The 19,385-nt window shown below is 41.6% G+C and overlaps 1 protein-coding gene across 1 annotated transcript in view; it reads left to right on the forward strand.

The window, feature by feature from the left end:
- The window catches only part of LOC111150884 (serologically defined colon cancer antigen 8), a 259,368-nt gene that overhangs the window by 38,141 nt on the left and 201,842 nt on the right, over window positions 1-19,385 (forward strand). Inside the window, exons 6-9 of the mRNA XM_022508562.1 lie at window positions 1,022-1,162; window positions 4,635-4,699; window positions 8,425-8,613; window positions 17,408-17,546. Coding sequence (XP_022364270.1) covers window positions 1,022-1,162; window positions 4,635-4,699; window positions 8,425-8,613; window positions 17,408-17,546 — 534 coding nt within the window. The remainder of the gene's footprint in view (window positions 1-1,021; window positions 1,163-4,634; window positions 4,700-8,424; window positions 8,614-17,407; window positions 17,547-19,385) is intronic.

Consider the following 19,385-nt stretch of genomic DNA (forward strand, 5'->3'; position numbering starts at 1 on the left):
TGTTTGTTGAATGATATTATTAATATTTCAGTCCTTGTACACGCAAATTACCCAGATCTTTGGGCTGCATAGTTCACTGAATGTTGAGAGGGTCCCTCCCGGAGGTACAGACACAAGGGGTACATATCAGATGTGGTCTATAGGCATGTTTGGTTTGTTTGACAAACTATGAACCAGTATTTAACAGTGTTTCAAATGAAAAACCAGACATCTGGCTTATCTTTTAAAAAATCAGAAGATTTTTTTTTATGATCTGAGTTTGCATTCACTCATGGCAAAAGTTGCCTGGAGCTGAGTCGTGGCTGCAAGTTCTGGATCATTTGTCATGTCCCTATCCCTCCTTTGTGAGTCCCTGACATGAAGGCTAGGTGTCAGTGCCGTTTATCTCCATGCACTATTTTTCTTATTGAAGATAAACATTTTTCTGAAACGGCAGGAGAGCATAGTGGTTTGGGGCATGGACTGGGGAACTAGATTGCCAAGGTTCGCATCTTGGCTCTGCTGCTTATTAGCTACTTCCTACCTCTGTGACTCTTACAAGTCACTCAGTGTGACTCAGTTTCCTCTTTTAAAAGATTATTTATTTTAGAGAGCGAGAAGAATGCATGAAAGAGTAATGTGGGGGGCGGGCAGTGGGAGAGGGAGGGGAATCTCAAACAGACTCCCCACTGAGCCTGAAGCCCAATAGGGAAAGGTGGAAAATGAGACCAGGAGAGGGCTGTGTGTTTTAAGAATGTATGTCTCCAGAGAAGTAAGAGAGGAGTTCATTTGCTGAAATACTGGCAGGCAGCCCTCTTTGCTCATTTACGTTATTGCCTGTGCCCGTAGGAATCTGACTTTGTAACACTTGTGGAATATGACCCTAATAGCCTGAAAACGTAAAATCATTTTGATGTGTAGCTTGGAAGCATCTGCTCTTGAATTCGTTCCATCACAGATGAGAATCAGTGTCCATTTGTGAAACATGCGTGTTGACTTAAAGCTAAATGCCGGTTGTAATTATTCCTACATTTTATTTTAGGGAAACCTGCAGAATTCTTGGGTTACAACAGGTGACGGCTCTGGGATGAATGAAGGTGCCAAGAGGCGATTCTCCCAGGGCAATGCAGATGCAGTCAAAGGTCCATCGGCTGGTGAGGCTGAGAAATGGAAGCTAGAACTGGTGAGAATTTGGCTGCTTTTCTCTTATGCATCTACTTTTTTGTACTTTTTCTATTGTGGAAAATACACATGCCATTAAATTTAGCGTTTTTGCCCTTTTAAAATTTACAGTATGTGTATTTTTTTGTGTCTGGCTTATTTTGTTCAACCTTCCATTTGTTAGATTTTTACCCATTATTGCATATGGCAGAACTTTGTTCGTTTTCACTGGTGTATATACTGTATATATACACTACAATTCATTTATCCTTTCTACCATTGATGGATTTTTGTGTCGTGTCCTGTTTGGGGCTATTGTGAATATTGCTGCTATGGACATTCTTTCAGATGTCTGTTGGTGTGCATGACACGCATTTACGTCGGGTGTGTACCTCAGAGTGGAATTGTCAGTCTTGGGATATGTGTATGTTCAGATTGAGCGGTTAGGGTGAGCTTTTCGGGTGGTTTTTATCAGCTTACACTTGTACAGCAGTACAGGAGTGATACCATTGGTCCATATTCCCACTGACATATTTTATTGTCCGTTTTTCTAGTGGGCTTGTAGTGCTGTCTCATTGTGATTGTCATTTGCATTTCTCTGATTACTCCTGAGATTGAATCTCTTTTCATGTATTTATCAGTGTCCTACTATGTGTTCAAAATCCTACCCATTATTTTGAGTTATTTGACTTTTTTTTTAAACTTCTTTTTGTATTCTGGATATAAGCCCTTTGTTGATTGTATCTTTGATAAATATATTTTCCTCACTCTATGGCTTGCCTTATAATTGTCCTGATAGTTTTCTTTCTTTCTCTCTTTTTTCATTCTTCATGACTAAAATTTCTTAAATTTTTTTTTAAGATTTTATTTATTTGACAGAAAGAGACACAGTGAGAGAGGGAACACAGGCGGGGGAGTGGGAGAGGGAGAAGCAGGCTTCCCGCTGAGCATGGAGCCCAACGTGGGTCTTGCTCCCAGGACCCTGAGATCATGACCCGAGCTGAAGGCAGACACTCAATGACTGAGCCACCCAGGCGCCCCTAAAATTTCTTAATTTTAATGTAATCTACAGTTTTCCCCCTTTATTGTTTAGTACTTTCTGTATCCTATATCAAAAGTGTTTCCCTGCCCCAGGTCTTAAAGCTATTCTCTTGTATTCTTGCTTTTAACATTTAAATCTACAATCTACCAGTCTTTATTTTGTATATGACGTGTTACATAGGGGATCATATTTTGTTCTTTTCCCACATGTTTATGTATGTATATCCCAGTAGCATTTGTCAAAAAAACAGCCCTTTGTCTGTATCCTTGTCATAAATCAGGTGTACATATATGTCTGGGCTCTGTGTTTTATTTCTTTGGTCTTTGTGCTACTACCATCCTGTCTAGATTGTTAGAGGTCTATACCTGGTGGTCCACATATCACATCTTCCAACATTGTACTTTGTCCTTAAGAGTGTCTCATTCCTGAAGGCACCTGGGTGGGGGGTGCAGTCGGTTGAATGTCTGACTCTTGGTTTGGGCTCCGGTTCTGTTCTCAGGGCTGTGAGATCGAGCCCCATGTCAGGTTCTGCACTCAGCCTGGAGTCTCCTTGAGATTCTCTTTCCCTCTCCTGCCTCTCCCACTCATGCTTGCTCACCTCACCTCTCTAAAATAAATAAGTCTTTTTTAAAAATTTTTTTTCATTTTTCATTTTTATTTTTTAGTTTACTGGACAGACAGAGATCACAAGTAGGCAGAGAGGCAGGCAGAGAGAGAGAGGGAGAGGCAGGCTCCCCGCTGAGCAGAGAGTCCGATGTGGGGCTCGATCCCAGGACCCTGTGATCATGACCTGAGCAGAAGACAGAGGCCTGGCCTTTTGTATTTCCAAATACATTTTAGAATTAATTTGTCAAGTTCCAGAAGGCCATTATGAGGCTTTGATTGAGATTGTCCTTAAACTATGTCACCAGGGGGAGAAGAGATCTTTATTTATTTATTTTTAAAGATTTTATTTATTTATTTGTCAGAAAGAGAGAGGAAGAGAGAGAGCCCAAGCAGGGGTAGCAGCAGGCAGAGAGAAGAGCCTGATGGCAGGACTCGATCCCAGGACCATAGCCTGACATGAAGACAGACACTTAAAGGATGAGCCACCCAGGTGTCCTGAAAATAGCTTGATGATATTATATCATCTGGTCCTTTATTTATTTATTTATTTATTTTTTTGAAGATTCTGTTTATTTATTTGAGAGAAAGAGAGCACAAGTAGGGGTGGGTAGGGGCATATCTCTTCCCTATATAGATGCAGTGCACCTCATTGGTCTTCCCTATTCCGCACTTCAGAGTGACTTCAGATTCAAATCCGGTCAAGTTTTCAATGTCCACCCAATGCCTCTGCTACATGGAGATTTCATGAGTTGTCTGGGTAAAGGTCTTGTATATTTTTTCTCCTCATGACCCATTCTCACCTATTCACCCGTTTCTATCCATTTTTCTATCTAGCACTGGATCCGTGAGTGGATACTGACCCACTCCCCGGCCAAACAGGCAGCTTGTTTTCTCCAGCCTCTGCGCCTTGTGCGCTGTTGGAAGTTAATCCTTTAAGTATTAACGCTTCTTCCAGGAAGCCTTCTTCATCTCTCGTAAGCTGAATTATAAGTTCCTGCATCTCTGATTTCAGTATACCTTCTATATATCTCCCTGGAGTGAATTATATATAATCAAAATTGTCCCGTGTTTTTCTATTCCTTCCAAGAATATAAGCTCCTGGGTGAAAGACATCTTCATCTCAGATACACTATAAATATTTGTTGAATGAAAGAACAGTGGGATGCCAGCAGCCCCTCGTAGCTAGGACATCCATTTGGTCTGTCATTTATTGTGATTTATAACTTTTCTTTTATCACTGATCCAGCCCTCATTTATTGTATGTCAATACCCAGCAGTCACAGTGGGGGATTCCAGTAAGGTTTGATCCTGGCCCTCATGGACCTTATAGGTTAAAATTGGTTTTTCTTGGGACGCCTGGGTGGCTCAGTTGGTTAAGCCCCTGCCTTTGGCTCAGGTCATGATCCCAGGGTCCTGGGATCGAGTCCTGCTTCGGGCTCCTTGCTCGGCGGGGAGTCTGCTTCTCTCGCTGCCTCTGCCAGCCTCTCTGCCTGCTTGTGTGTACTCTCTCTCTCTCTCTCTCTCTGGCAAATAAATAAAATCTTTAAAATAAAATAAAATAGGTTTTTCTCAGAATCATACTTTTAGAAGTAAGATCTAATATATGCATTTTTGAAAAAAATTGACGGGGAGGGCAGTAATAACCATTTTATGACTCAGTCCACAAAGAGTGGGTACTCAGTAAAAGTACAAAATTTTGGGTGAACTAGGGAAAGTGTTTCTTGAGAGGACACATTATTTTTCTTCTTGGGTAAAAGGACAAAAATTGAGGTTAATAATAATTAAAACTTGCTGATGAAGCGCAGAGCATGGAGAAAATGTACACTTTTTTTTTTCTTTTCTAAAGGAGAGGTTAAAACTTACTTATGAAGAAAAAGGTGAGATCCTGGAATCGCAATTGAAAATTTTGAGGTAAAGTATCATTAAAAATTATAGCAAAAATTATAGCAAAATTATAGCAAAAGCACAATGATCTTAAAATATATTTGGGGCGCCTGGGTGGCTCAGTGGGTTAAGCCGCTGCCTTCGGCCCAGGTCGTGATCTCGGGGTCCTGAGATCGAGTCCCACATCGGGCTCTCTGCTCGGCAGGAAGTCTGCTTCCCTCTCTCTCTCTGCCTGCCTCTCCGTCTACTTGTGATCTCTCTCTGTCAAATAAATAAATAACATCTTTAAAATATATATATATATATATATATATATATATATATATATTTGAATGTTTGCTGACCTGCCAGTTCTACTCAACTTAAGAATTACTTGATGACATTTTATGTTCGAGTTAAGAAATATCCTCAGGTTATCAAAGGAACAGGGGCATCAAATTATGAAGTCCCATTTCAAAGAACTGTGAGCTAAATTAAAAATTTTATCCCTTCATCAGTTATGAAATATTTATGTTTTCTCATAGAAATAAGAATCACTAGCTGCTCTGATAGAAATTATGCTTTTAAAATAAAATACTGAAAATAAACTTCCTAGTTTTCGAATTACAAACAAGTATTTTTTTCCTCTATAGATTTTTTTAAAAATATTTTATTTATTTGACAGAGAGAGAGATCACAAGTAGAGAGAGAGAGAGGAGGAAGCAGGCTCCCTGCCTAGCAGAGAGCCCGATGTGGGACTCGATCCCAGGACCCTGAGATCATGACCTGAGCTGAAGGCAGAGGCTTAACCCACTGAGCCACCCAGGCAGCCCCTCTATAGATATTTTTATCTAACTTTTAAAGTTGTAACAATAATAGTTTGAGTATTTTTCTATATGTGAAGAATATGTATATACTAGTCTTCCTTTCTCTATGCGGGATATGTTCCAGGACCCTCAGCGGATGCCTGAAATTGTGGATAGTACTGAACCTTATATGTATTGTTTTTTCATGTATATATATATACCTATGTATCTTAAGGTAAAGTTTAATTTAGTAAGAGATTAGGCACAGTAAGAGATTAACAGCAATAACTAATAATAAAATAGAATAGTTATAACAATATACTGTAATAAGGATTATGGGAATGTGGTGTCTCAAGATATTGTCTTGTCTGTACTGATCCTCCTCGAGGTGGTGTGATGAGATGAAGTGGGGGGAATGATGTTTGCATTGTGACGCATCGTTAGGCTGCCACTGACCTTCCAGTGGTCCGTCAGAAGGAGGATCATCTCCTTTTGGACCTCGGTTGTCCTTGTATAACTCAAATCATGGAATGGGAAACTGTGGTTTGGGGAGGACTTCTATATACACATTAAAGTTTCATGTACTTTCTGACATTTTTTTAGAAGTCTCAATAAGGACTATAGATTATAGATTAACGATTAGTGATTTATTATATACTGTAGGCAGGAAAAGATAGCAGGAATTGATTTTTTGGGGGTGTTAAAGCTTATTTTAAAAAATGGCTGTGAAATATATTTCAACCAAATAAACTTTAAAGTTCTTTTTATAGTTTTAGTAAGTTCTAATTTGCTCTAAAATATAAAATCTTTAGGCCACATATTGTTTGGAGACATAAGCAGAGTCATACCTAGAACCAGAACTCATGGCTTTCATGCACATTATCATTCATTTTTTAATACGCTCTTATACACTTTATACCTTAGCCTGATTAGTTTTAGGATTTCTATAGAGACTTTTATTTTTTAATGAAGAAACCTAACATATAAAGTGACCTAATATTTACTTTCTTGCTTTTTATCTCTCTTTATTATATTTTTATTTCTGTTGTGTTTCGATTCTTCAGTTTTTGTTTTGTTTCTTAGAGACGGAGAGCACGAGGGAGGACAAGCGGGGCGGGGGGGCAGAGGGAGAGAGAGGATCTGAAGCAGATTCCATGCTGAACATGGAGCTGGACACAGGGCTCAGTCCCACAGCCCTGGGATCGTGACCTGAGCCAAAGTCAAGAGTCAGTTGCTTCACCAACTGAGCCACCCAAATGCCCTAATTCTTCATTTTTTAAAGTAATGGCAATGTGACTTATTTTGTCTCGTTCAAGAGTCAAATGTGCCATCTTTAACATTAAAATACTGCTTTGCAATGAAGTAGACTTTGTTCCCTGAACCTTCTACTTCTCCCTTTTCCCTTTAGTATACCTTAAGATTATTTAAAGAGTCATTTTCTTTAAGAAGGAGAGAAAACCACCATTCTCAGAAACTCTGGCTTTCTGGTATCTCTTTCTTTTTTCTTTTTTTTTTTTTTTTCTTTTTTTCTTTCTTTCTTTCTTTTTCTTTTTTTTTTTTTTTTTACCATTTCAAGTAATCAAATCTACCTAAGGGTTTTGAATTTGAAACTGACAGAAATAATAATGGAGACCCTTTGATCTTGGAATGTGCTTCCAAAGTTCTTTTTACAAAGTCTTTGAAAGTCAGACTTTTTCTTTATGGTATTTAAGAAGAAAACTTACTACATTGAAGATATTATCTTGGACATAGGGCAAAATGGCTCCCCCCCCTACTTCAGACAGTGGTTAGATTAGCTTTTTTAACCCTTAGATTGCTTGCAGATCTCTCCTCCCTCCTCAAGGCTGCCTGAGAGCCCCCACTTCCCAGAGTGGAGGTCGTGTGTGATAGCCAGGCGTCTGGATTATTGGCCTCTCTTCTGTGATAGCAAGTTAAGATAGCTACAGCCCCCGAGTGTGATAGGAATTGACAACAGAGTTGACTGAGCTGAAGACAAAGTCTCTGCTTTCAGTAGTCCAAGCACTTAAGGGCTATCTTCTCCTTTGTAAGCTAGGAAGTTTTTAAAAATATATATAATATACAGTAGGAAAGGAATGTCTGTGCAAGGAAGCTCAGTTGTCCCAGCTGACTTTACCAAAGCTTTACTTAGGGCGGGGTGGGGGAGGGTGTGTGTGCAGGAATAGAACCCATACACTGGTTGTTTTATCCCTAAAAAGTCAGTGTGGAGAACCTCATCGACTATCTCATACAGTAAAACAAAGTAAATACACACACACACACTTCCTCAGCACCCCCCCCTTTTTTTTAGCAAACTGCATATTCCCAGCTAATAGCTGCTACTTATAAATCTTTATGACTGCTAAATTTTCTATAACTTCTTTCTAGAAGAAGAGAGAAGCCCACTTGCTTTGGAAATAGCTCTTTATAGAACTTTGTGGTTAGATAATCTTTTAGTTTTTTCTTTCCTCCTAAAGAAGATTAGGCAACAATAAATGACTCATGAATGAAATCCATGAGCTTCTAAGGCACTATGCACATTTAAGGGTTAACACTTGGAATAGGATATTTTCCTCAACTCAAAGATGTTGTGTTACGATACCTGGCCTTTTTATTAAGAGAAATGACTTAGGATTTGTACTTGGAGTTTTATTTTTGGTCAGTGAATAATATTACATAATGGAGATGGAGCCTTTGAAAAGAGCTGGTATCAAGAGGCAGACTAATCTGTGTTAAAATCTTACAAGAACTTGGGCTAATTATTTCATATATTCAAGCCTCATTTTACTCAAAGTGTCAATTAGGATAATCACACATTTCAGGGTTGTGGTAAGAATTAATTAGATTTTGTATACAGAGCATCTCATAAAGTAAGCAACCAGAAGTGATAGTAGCAGTTATCTGTGGGGTGATACAGGTGACAGTAGTGTACATGGTCATTTGCTAGAATTTTCTTTCCCTTCTTTTCAGGAAAGACCTAGCTGAGTATCAGAAAAATTGTGAAGATCTTAAGGAGCGACTAAAGCATAAAGAGTCTCTTCTCGCTGCTAATATGTCTAACCGTGTGGGTGGCCTTTGTTTGAAATGTGCTCAGCATGAAGCTGTTCTCTCCCAAACCCATAGTAACGTTCACGTGCAGACCATTGAGAGACTGACCAAGTAAGTACGCCTCTCCACACAGAGGCTTTGCAACATGGAAAACTGTGTCTTTAAAGGATCATTGTTTTCTTTTATCCCTGTGCTGCCTCACGTGGGATTGATGCACAGCTTCAAATAAAATAGATTTTATTTTATTTCCCTGGAGCTTTCTTGAAGACAGGTGGGTGCTACCAGCTGTGTGTGACCAGCTCACTGGCAAGTCATTTTACTTCTCTTGGACTCGGTCTCATCTCGAATTGAGAGAATTGAAGTAGATAATCTCTGTGGTTCTGATCATGTCTACGAGTCTATAATTGCAAATCCAGCACTCTTTGTAACAAAACTGAATTTGAGAGGAATTCTTCTTTTCAATATCTTTTATTTAGGTATCTGAGAGAGAGAACAAGGAGCATGAGCGGGGGTGGGGGCAGAGGGAGAGGGAGAAGCAGTCTCCCCGCTGAGCCGGGAGCCCGATGTGGGACTCGATCCCAGGACCCTGAGATCATGACCTGAGCCAAAGGCAGACACTTAACTGACTGAGCCACCCAGGTGCCCCTGAGAGGAATTATTTTGATTTTTTCACATCTTGGATTTCCCAGCGGAAGGCTAGGTGGGGTGAGTTTTTATCACATCTTCATCACGTGCCTGCCATGAGGAATATTGCGAGTGTATTGGAGGAAGGACCCTTAGATCCATGATCAGTATTTGAAGATGACTAAGGACAAGTTCCAGATGAGCTTTTGTACAGTCCACGTTTTCATCTAGGCTGAAATACTGCGGTTCTCTGTCTGCCTCTTTTTTGTTCTATCTTCACTGCTCCCGGGACACCTTTTCCTGAGAGAAGATTTTCCTGTGGAATTGGAGAATTGTTATTTAAGACGCCATCCAGTGGTGGTTCATAGTGTGTGTTCTCCCGGGCCCCCTCCTCTTCTTGTGCTAAAGGTCTCCCCTCTCTGCTTGTTGGGGCTCATTTAAACAGCCCAGACATCACCGCCTCCAAAAGTATTCTCTTGCCAGCCTCACCCCATCCTGTGCTCAATCGAATTAGGCTTCTTCCTTCTATGAATTTATAATACATTGTGTGCACTTGGAGGTGGCATCTGTGGTGCATTTATTTCTGTGTCTCTGGCTTCTGGCTGAGGACCTGGCCTGGGGCACACACTCAGGTGAGGGTTTGCTGATCATAGACAAGGCATTTTGGCAGTCAGAGTTCCTCCAGTTGGAACTGGCGTGGAGAGTGGAAAGACTTGATCGTTAAAGTTAGACCCATTTTACCCTAATGTTTTGATCTTTGGACAAGTTACTTTACCTCTCTGAGTCTGGACGTCTCTTTTTTAGGGGAATAATACCCACGTGTTGGGATTTTACCGAGGCACTTAGCGTTGTGCTGGAGCACAAATTGCCTCGACTCATATTCTAGTTCTACTACTAGTTGCCTGTGCAACCTCATGAAAGTTACTTAACCTCTCCGCCTCAATTTCTGCATTTTAAAAATGGAGATAAAAGTACCTTAATAGCATTATTTTGAGGGTTCTTTGAAAGAATACCTACACGGTGCTTAAAACAGTTCCTGCCAAATAATAAATGCTCTATAAATATTAAAACTCCTCTGTACCTCTCCTACTTCGAAAGCAATCAAGATGTCAGGTAGCTGTTATTTCCATACATAACTAACCTGTTGGTTGTTACATAAAAACTGAATTTCTCCAGTATGGACCGATGGTAATTTTTTATGATCAGAGCTGATGGTCCTGCTTGTTGTTAAATATTACATTAATTAAATATATTATTAAATCATTCTTACATTTTTTTAAAGATTTTATTTATTTATTTGACAGAGATCACAAGTAGGCAGAGAAGCAGGCAGAGAGAGGAGGAAGCAGGCTCCCTGCTGAGCAGAGAGCCCGATACGGGCTTGATCCCAGGACCCTGTGGGATCATGACCTGAGCTGAAGGCACAGGCTTTAACCCACTGAGCCACCTAGGCGCCCCATTCTTACATATTTTGTATAACTGTAAAATTTGTTAAGTATATATTAAATATATTTTCAGATCCAACTACCATGTGGCAAACATTTATTATATACCAAAGGACTCTGCCAGGCACTTTAAAAACGTAATCTTTTTTAACCTTAGTAAAGCATGTGTGAGGTAAATATTACACCTGTTTTGTGGCTAAGGAAACTGAGGCTCAGAGGAGTTAAAAATTTGCCTGTTTACATTTGAAAAAAAAGAATCATACTTCACAAAAACAAATTCAAGATGGTTAAAGACCCAAATATAACTCAGTCTATAAAAACATTAAAAGAAAATATAGAAAATTATCTTTATGGCTTTTGGCTAGGTCAAGTCCTGAACATGGAATGGAAAATGAATGCCATAAAGGAAAAAATATATATACATTTAACTTCATTAAAAAGAAACTTCTTATGATACAATGATGCAAATTGAAATGAAAAGACTGGGGAAAATATTTGCATGTTACATAACAAAAAGTTGGTATACTATCTAAAGAACGTCCTTTGAAACAAACACAGGACCAACTGCCTCGTTGCAATGTGGATAAGGAATAAGGATTGGCGAGCAATCAAGGAGGAAGACGTCAATATACGAGAGGGTGTTTACTCTGTTATTATTCAGGGAAATACAGATTTCCAAAAAATTGAGCCCTCATGTTGGCGAAAATTAAAGAGACTGATAGTGACAAGGGTTGGGGAGGCCCTGAGGGAGCATTTTCACACACTGCTGGTGGGAACTGTAAGTTGATACTACTTTGTAGGGTAATTTAGCATTATCCATTAGTAGTTGAATTGTGTGTTACAGGTTTCAAAATCTATCCCAAAGATCCTATGTATGTGCATAATGGGGCCGTTCTAGGGAATGCTTTCACAGCATTATTTGTAATTGGTGTTGTGATATTGTGATATGATAAGAAATACATATTTTGGTCTTCATCTCTAGTTCCTGGTGTAGAGCTCCTGAAACCCCTGTAATGTCCTAAAGGATAAGAATGATAGGAACATCCTTTGTGACACTTGGTTTCTGTCCCCTGCTCCTGAAATAGCTCTGGCACATCAAGGTGAAAGGAACATCTTTTGTTATTCTTACAAGATCAGCCAAACCTGAGTTTATGTTAATGAGATGATTTTTGGAAACTCACTAAGGATGGGGGGCAGGGCGCTGGTCGCCAGGGGAACCATCCACATGATTATAAGATTGGCACTTTCAGCCCCTACTCCCCAGTCTCTGGGGAGTTGGCCGGGACCAGAGATTGAGTTCAATCACCAGTGGCTAATGATTTTATCAATCATGCCTGTAGAACCTCCCTAAAAACCCTAAACAATGGAATTTGGAGGGCTTTTGGTTTGGTGAACAGATCAAGGGGCTGGGAGGGTGGCACTCCCAGAGAAGGCACCGAAACTCCACGCCTCATCCCCCCACGTCCCACGCACTGCCCTGTGCCTCTCTTCCTTATCCCTCAGTGTCTCCTTGATAGTTAATGGAGAATAGAAGTAAAGCACTTCCCTGAGTTCTGTGAGCTGTGGTAGCAAATGATCAAGGCTGAGGAAGAGGTCACGAGAACCCCTGACTTACGGCCAGTTGTCCAGAAGTATTGGTGACCATCTGGGACTTGCAATTGGTGCCTGAAGTAGGGGACAGTCTTATGGGACTGAGCCCTAACCTTGGGGTCTGTGCTGACTCCAGGAAATTAATGTCCCAACTGAGTTAGTATCAACTGAGAATTAGAAAATTGCTTGGTGTGGAAAATGCACGCATGAGGTGTCCGAAGTGTTGCAAGCACAGAAATTGTGGAGGAAAACAGGAAGTGTTTCTTTTAGATGTGAACGACCTAAATATACTTCAGAGGTTTAGATAAATTAAGTTATGCATAGTAGAAGAGAAAAAGAGGTAGGTCTGTAGGTACTAATGTGGGACTAAGTCCCACAATATATTGTTGAAGGAAAAAAATAAAGATGAAAAAGACATGTCTGCAATGAAACCCGTTTGTATTTTTATTTTTGTTTTAAAGTCCATACGCAACCATACCATGCATTTTCTCCAGGTTCATATACAGGCATAAAAAGAGGTTTGAAAGGATAAGCACCCAATATTTAACAGGGATTACCCCTGGAGAGGGGGAAGAAGGCACCGAAATCGAAAGTAGGTGTCAGATGGGTCTTTAACCATGTTGGTAATCACATTTAGAAGGAAAATATAATGAAAAATTCATTTAAAAAGGGCAAAAAGCATGTTCAAAGTCACACAGATGAAGAGAAACAGAGTTTAACTAAGTGGTCTATCATAACCAAGCCAACAAAGGGAAGAAGGGGTTTTTTTCCCCCTGCTGCCTTCAGATTATCCTTGTAGGTCATTAGAAACATAATTTAAGAGGAAGGTACAATGTTTACATTGACTTGAAGGCTGGCAGTCATTTAGAAATTGATTCTTCCTTAGTTATGTATTCCTTTGTCTCTATCCTGCATTTTAGCTCAGCCTTTTAAAATAAATGTCAGCCTTCTCTGTTCAATTTTCTGTTTTGTCAGCATATCATGAGCTCATGTTCTGCTTTCCTAACAGAGTACAGTGCAAGGCTCCTGCTTTTATTGTCAATGAAACCTTTGTCTATAGGATTCCTTTGGCCTCAGCTGGTGGTCAGCTTCTTTCAACTTATTAATGCAGAAGGCTGAATGTTGAGTGTTATGCTCCCTTTGAAGAGTGGCCAGCACTTTTTAGGTCTGGATTTTTAGTTTTATGCATAATTAGAAGCCTGGACCCTGCAATGGGCTGTATCATGGAATTTCCTGAAGGACTCTAAGTGGGAATTTTAAAAAATGAATCAAATGAATCTCCTGGCCTCTCCTTGAAATGTGGCATTATGACACGAGCTGTAAGTTCCTTTGTTGAACTTTTAGCATAGAATGTATTGCATATAGGACAAGAGTGCCTCGAACTCTTAAAAGGGACAGGATCAGGCATGACCTGGAGATCAGACCACCAGTGTGCTCGTGGAGTTGTGTTCGGACCGTAAGGACTTTCTGGAGAGTACACTTGACAACTGTTGATGATGCTGGGTACATTTTAGAAGTCGCTTTGAAGTCCTCACAGTGTTCCTGAACTTTTTTATCCTCTTTATGCCCTGAGGTGAGTAAGAGCGACAGGAGCCTCTCTTTCTTGCCTAATGATCAAAACACCTTCGAATGATCATCAGGATGGAACTGCTTTGTAATTAGGTCCTTTTCTGTAGCGCCTAGTGCCTTGGAGAAGTTTCAGTGCACCGTTCAGAGAGGAGAAGTGATTCCTACTGTGTTCTCCTGGGCCTTTAGTCCAGCTCGTGAATTTTGAGTAGGTCTTGGCAATGTGGTGTGTAGTTGCCTCTGAAAGACTATGGCAGGAACTTCCCAGTAATGAGGAACCAGGAAGTGTTATCGCGAGTCTTCTAGACTTGCTTCTAAACGACAGGAGTAATACTAATGATTCTTAGTTATGCTTGAAACTGGTTCTCATTGTGAAATAACTGAAGAATTCCAGGCATGCCTTAGGCACCTTATCTTTCAAGATGAAGCTCGTGCCTATATATCAGACCTTATTTTAAACATCTGACCCAGATTATTCAGGGACTTTCTCGTCCTTGTTGCTCTGATTGTTGCACTAAATTCCTTAAATACTCCACACTTGATAGCTGGCTTATCCCAGCCCTGGCCCCCCACCCGCCCTGCTCCTTGCCTCCATTTCTATATGAGCCGCCCTCACGGGGATCCTTTCAGGGAACGTGGCAGCACTGACTCTGTGCTGTTGGCTCTGCTTCAGAAAACTCCTTGATGACGCTTAGATGGTGTTCTCGCAGCACTTGCAGACCTTTGGCCGTTGCAGATGGTAATCTGGCGGACTGCCACCTCACACTCACACTGGTCGGTCACGTGTATTTGTGCAGCTTCCCACTGGGAGAAGCTCACTTGGGCCTAGCTCTGGGCTGGGCCTGTGGGCTGGGAGCTCTGGAGCAGGCCTGTGGCTGCCTGGGTCGCTCTCCTGGATGGCTGGGCTGGACTGCTCCCGAAGGCCAGATAATGTGGAGTAGAGTGGGGCTGGGGCTGAAAAAAAGGGGAGCTAAACCAAGAAGGTGACCTGGGAGTGGGACTGGAAGCAAAGCCTCGTGTTGAGGACAGGGCTAAAGTGCCCAGAGCTGGGTCTGTTTCAGGTGCTTGCCCTTTGGATGTGGGCCAACCGAGCTGAAGCAAAGCAAAACCAAAAATGTAGCAACTGAGTGGCTGATCCCAAATTATCAAGATGGCTTCCTGGGCCCGGAAGTGTGTGTGCAATTTGGGCATCTCTCTGGAGCTTTCCAGGTGATCTGAGGGCCACCTTCAAGCATGTGGTGCATTTCTCTTCCAGAAAACTGGAGTGTGTCATCCCGTGACCGTACAGACGTTCAGTATCATCGTGCCCGGGCTCACTGCTGGGTGATGAGCTTAACAGGACATCAGTGTTTGGGGTGTTCATCTTTGATGACTATCTGTCCTCTGAACTTGATGAGTTGATAGTCTGGCAAGATTCTGAACGAGAACAACTAAACTCTTGAGTCTCCAATTCTAAACAGCCTCGTGACTTTTAAAATCTAGATCCTGGGATTTTAGAACTGGGAGGAGTTTTACTTTTACCTTTTTTGGTGCCCTGCTATAGCGGAGTCACTACTCATTCGTTTGGTCTTTTACCCTTTATTCCACTGAGTATCTGCGAATGTGGCAGACTCCTCTCCACCAGAGGACATACTGAAAAGAGATTAAATATATTAAGCGTTAAGTCTCCTGTGAGGGGCAGATTTGATCGATTTTGATCCCGTCAGTGAACTATCAACACTGAGCTTTTCGGTTAATTCTCTTTAGTCAGAACTTTGGCTTCAGTGAGCACACAGCAGCACAAAGAGCATCGCTGAATCCTTTCTCAGTCCAACTTACAGCAATCTGATGCCCTTTTTGACTTGCTGTCTTTAACGAGTGAATTTTTATTTTCTTCTAGACTCCTAGGTTCTAGTTGGACTGCATATTCTCAATGAAGCGAGTCTTCTTTTATGCTAGAGCTTTCTTGAAATGCAAATAAATATAAATTCACTTTGCCTTCAAGTAGTCTGTGTTTGACTTAACTAGAATGATTTAACCGTGCTTTGATTCTTCTCTTCTTTCACATAACCATTCTGTTTGATTGTATTTGATCAAAATAATTAACTCCTTTTTTCATTTCCTTTAGAACAAAAGAATTGGAGAGTAAATTATTTTTTTCAAATCAGAACACAAGCAGGAAATTCTAGAATGAAGATCACTGTGCTCCCATGAACTTTACTATAGTTGAAGCAAATCTTTTTTTTTTTTTTAAACAAAACGGGCTTTTATGAAACTGCTAATAATTGTAACTTTGTTCAGTATTACATATTTCTTAAAATATGAGTGCTTTCCAAATACCACAAATATTTTAAATCATTTTATCCTTAAGAGCTTTTTTTAGGAGCTCCTGGGTGGCTCAATTAAGCATCTGCCTTTGGCTCAGGGTCCTAGGATGGAGCCCCACATCCAGCTCCTTGCTCAGCAGGAAAGCCTGTTTCTCCCTCTTCCTCTGCCTGCTGCTTCCCCTGCTTATGCTCTCTTTCTCTCTGTCAAATAAATAAAATCTTAAAAAAAAATTTTTTTTCTCATTTTTTTCAAATCCAGTCAGTGGTTAATTCTAAAAGCAACTCAAACTCAGAGATTATAACCTTTGAGATTATTCCTCCTTCAAGCTTGCTAAACTTAAAAAAAAAAAATCAGAGTTGGCTCTTTCCTGGTAGTTTAGGACTTGGCAAAAAAAAGGAAACTGCAGGCAGTTACTTGAACTGAATTTGAAACCACAGTTTAGAACTTGAACTCTTTAACAAAGTGTGGAATAGCAGCAGAACCATCCAGCTTACAGGTTTTTTTGCTTTGTGTGCATAGAAAGTTCCCCACCTCATTTTCTCTTTGGTCTACTGACCATTTTTATCCAATGGATAAATTCCAAATATCCTAAAATCTTCTACGGGATTTATTTAACCCATGAGGTTGGATCTTTGCTAGTTTACACGCCAGAGTGTTTTGGCATCTGGTTGCATCTGTCCCCAAGAAATGGTTAGCTTAGAGGACTTCTGAGAATTGCTGACAAGGGTGTGGGGCCGAGCAGCGATCAAAGCCAGCAGGAAGAGATTTTGTTAAATCCTGACTGTTCTCTGCGTGACCAGGGTAGTTGAGGGATTTAGCAGTCCTACCCACTGAAAGAAGAAATGTGTTCATAAGGAGGGCAAAAAATTTAATTGAAAGAGAAGGGAGGAAAAGGGGGTTGTGGAGGAAGACAAACAGGAAAGGACCTATTTGTTCAGACAAATGGGGTGGGGGAGAGTCAGCAGTGTAGACAAGGCCTTAGTAGTCCCTGGAGATGTTAACTTCCACTTTGAAGTTGAGTTCCCACCCTCTCTGTCCTATTCCTTTTTCCCCCAGTCCCCCACCCCTCTAATTTTTCAACCAACTTCCTGTTTTCTGGGCTCTACTCTGCGGCCCACAGTGGGGCTGTCCTCCCCATAATAGGTCATTGTCCCAGGCAGATGCAGCCCTGCCATGGATGCCCAGCCTTTCTGGCGGCTCTGCCTGCCCCTCACCAAGGGAGGACAGAGGGCCTTTCTCCCGGCATGCTTCACGACATGCCGAGCCGGCCCACCCTGGCTCTTCTTCCACGTTGTGTGAATGCCTTTCTCTTCATGACTTAGGAATACACGATCGCTTGACCATTTCTTGTTCAAATGTTCTCTTGCCCACAGGGAAAGGGATGACTTAATGTCTGCGCTGGTCTCTGTCAGGAGCAGCTTGTCAGATATGCAGCAGAGAGAAGCCAGGGCTTATGAGCAGGTGAAACAAGCTATGCACATGACCGAGGAGGCCAACTTCGAGAAAACCAAGGCAAGTCTCAGAAGACCAAAATGACGGCACGCCGAAGCGCGCCTTCTTTTCTTTTCCTTCTTTTCTTTTCTTTTCTTTTCTTTTTCTTTCCTTCTTTTCTTTTCCAAGTATTTCCATGGTTCCTCTTCCATGACTAAACTCTTTCTTCCGAACACACAGAGTGAATACCAATCTGTTAATGTTGACTTTGCAAAATGAAACAGATTTACTGGTTGAAGTCTCCTTTGGAGAGGCTTACGTGCCTCATCTCTTCATTTGCTGATGATTTTGAATGCTGTGAAAACCTGACACCATGCGTATGGGTCCGTGTGTGACGGCCGACAAAAGTTTTCCCCCCTGAGCCTGGGGAATGTTGAGAACATCCAGGCACGCCACAGATAACAGATGATGCATGTGTATCAGACAGCATCCTTGGCTATGAATGGGTCTGGCCCTGTGGATGCTAAGTCATACACGCTGAACAATAACGACGGTAATCAGTAGCACTTTGTGACCAGGCGGTGTGGCGAGCACTGAATGGTAGGAGGTTCTTGTTGATTCATTGCTGTGTTGGGGGCTGCACCAGAGTCCACTGACTGAGGCTGCTGTGCGTTTCCCGTAGACACACCAGCCACACTCCCAAGTAGCTGATCGCTGTACAGGGCAGTGCGGATGTAGAACATTTCTGTTGTCACAGATTCCATCAGATAGCTTTGGTCTACGCCGTATGGTAGCATCAGTATTTATTAAGGTATCGGGCTCTTGACCCCTGTATTCAGCTCCTCAGTCACTCTCTTGTCCATTGGTCTCTACCCAGTTCCTCCCTGACTCTTCCCAGACCCCGACCTTCACGGCTTCCATGACTGTTGTCCTGGTGCATCTGTAACTTAGGTCCATTCTGACCAAACTCCCTCATAGGCTTTGTCTCCTCAGACACTCCTGGTTGTTCATTTGTGCAGAACTCTTGTCCCTCTATGACACTGGGACTCTCGAGCCCTCCAGTGAAGGCCCTTTGCTCTCACGTCATCTCAAACAGCTGCGATGGAGGAATCAGCATTCCCTCCACTCCTGACTGCCAGTTCCAGGCCTTCCTTCTATCCTCTCTGTTAGTGACCAGGCCTCTTTAAAATCGTCATGGTCTCTCCTCTCCCTAATTTTAATCAATATAAACTCTCAATCATTATTTGTCACAGTGTCACTATTTGACACTGTTTTTTTTTTTTTTTTTTAAAGAAACTCACCCATGTTATTACTTGGGTTTATGAAATAGTTCTGGGTTTATGAAATAGCAATTTGACACTTTTTAAGAACATTAGTGTCTGACCCTTTCCCCACTCGTCATCGTCTGCTCAGGCTACTGTAACAAAAATGCCATAGCCTGATTGGCTTCAACAGCAGACATTTATTTCTCTCAGTGCCGGGGTTGGGGAGTCCAGGATGAAGGCACCAGCAGAGCTGGTGTCTGGTGAGGGCATGCTTTCTGGTTCACAGATGGCCATCTTCTTCCTGTGTAGCCTTACATGGCCGAGGGGGTGTGGGAGCTCTCTGGGACTCTTTTATAAAAGGCACTAATCCTACTCATGAGGACTCCATCCTAAGGATCTAATCACCTCCCAGAAGCCACATACCTGCATACCATCGCATTGGGGCTTAGGTTTCAACACATGAATTTTGGAGGGGTACGTTCAGTCCATACCGCCCTCTGCCTACCTCCTTTGATCACCCTGAAACGTTTCTACATCATATTGTTAATCACGCAACACCATAGTCCCAACATCCTTTGGCTTGCTTACCTCTAACATGTCCCCTCTTCTATGGTAACTGTCACCTGAACTGTCGTGTCCAAGGCATGTGAGACTC

This window comes from Enhydra lutris, unplaced genomic scaffold (assembly GCF_002288905.1).
Source record: "Enhydra lutris kenyoni isolate GAN:26980312 unplaced genomic scaffold, ASM228890v2 scaffoldscaffold24, whole genome shotgun sequence".
NCBI classification, from domain to species: domain Eukaryota; kingdom Metazoa; phylum Chordata; class Mammalia; order Carnivora; family Mustelidae; genus Enhydra; species Enhydra lutris.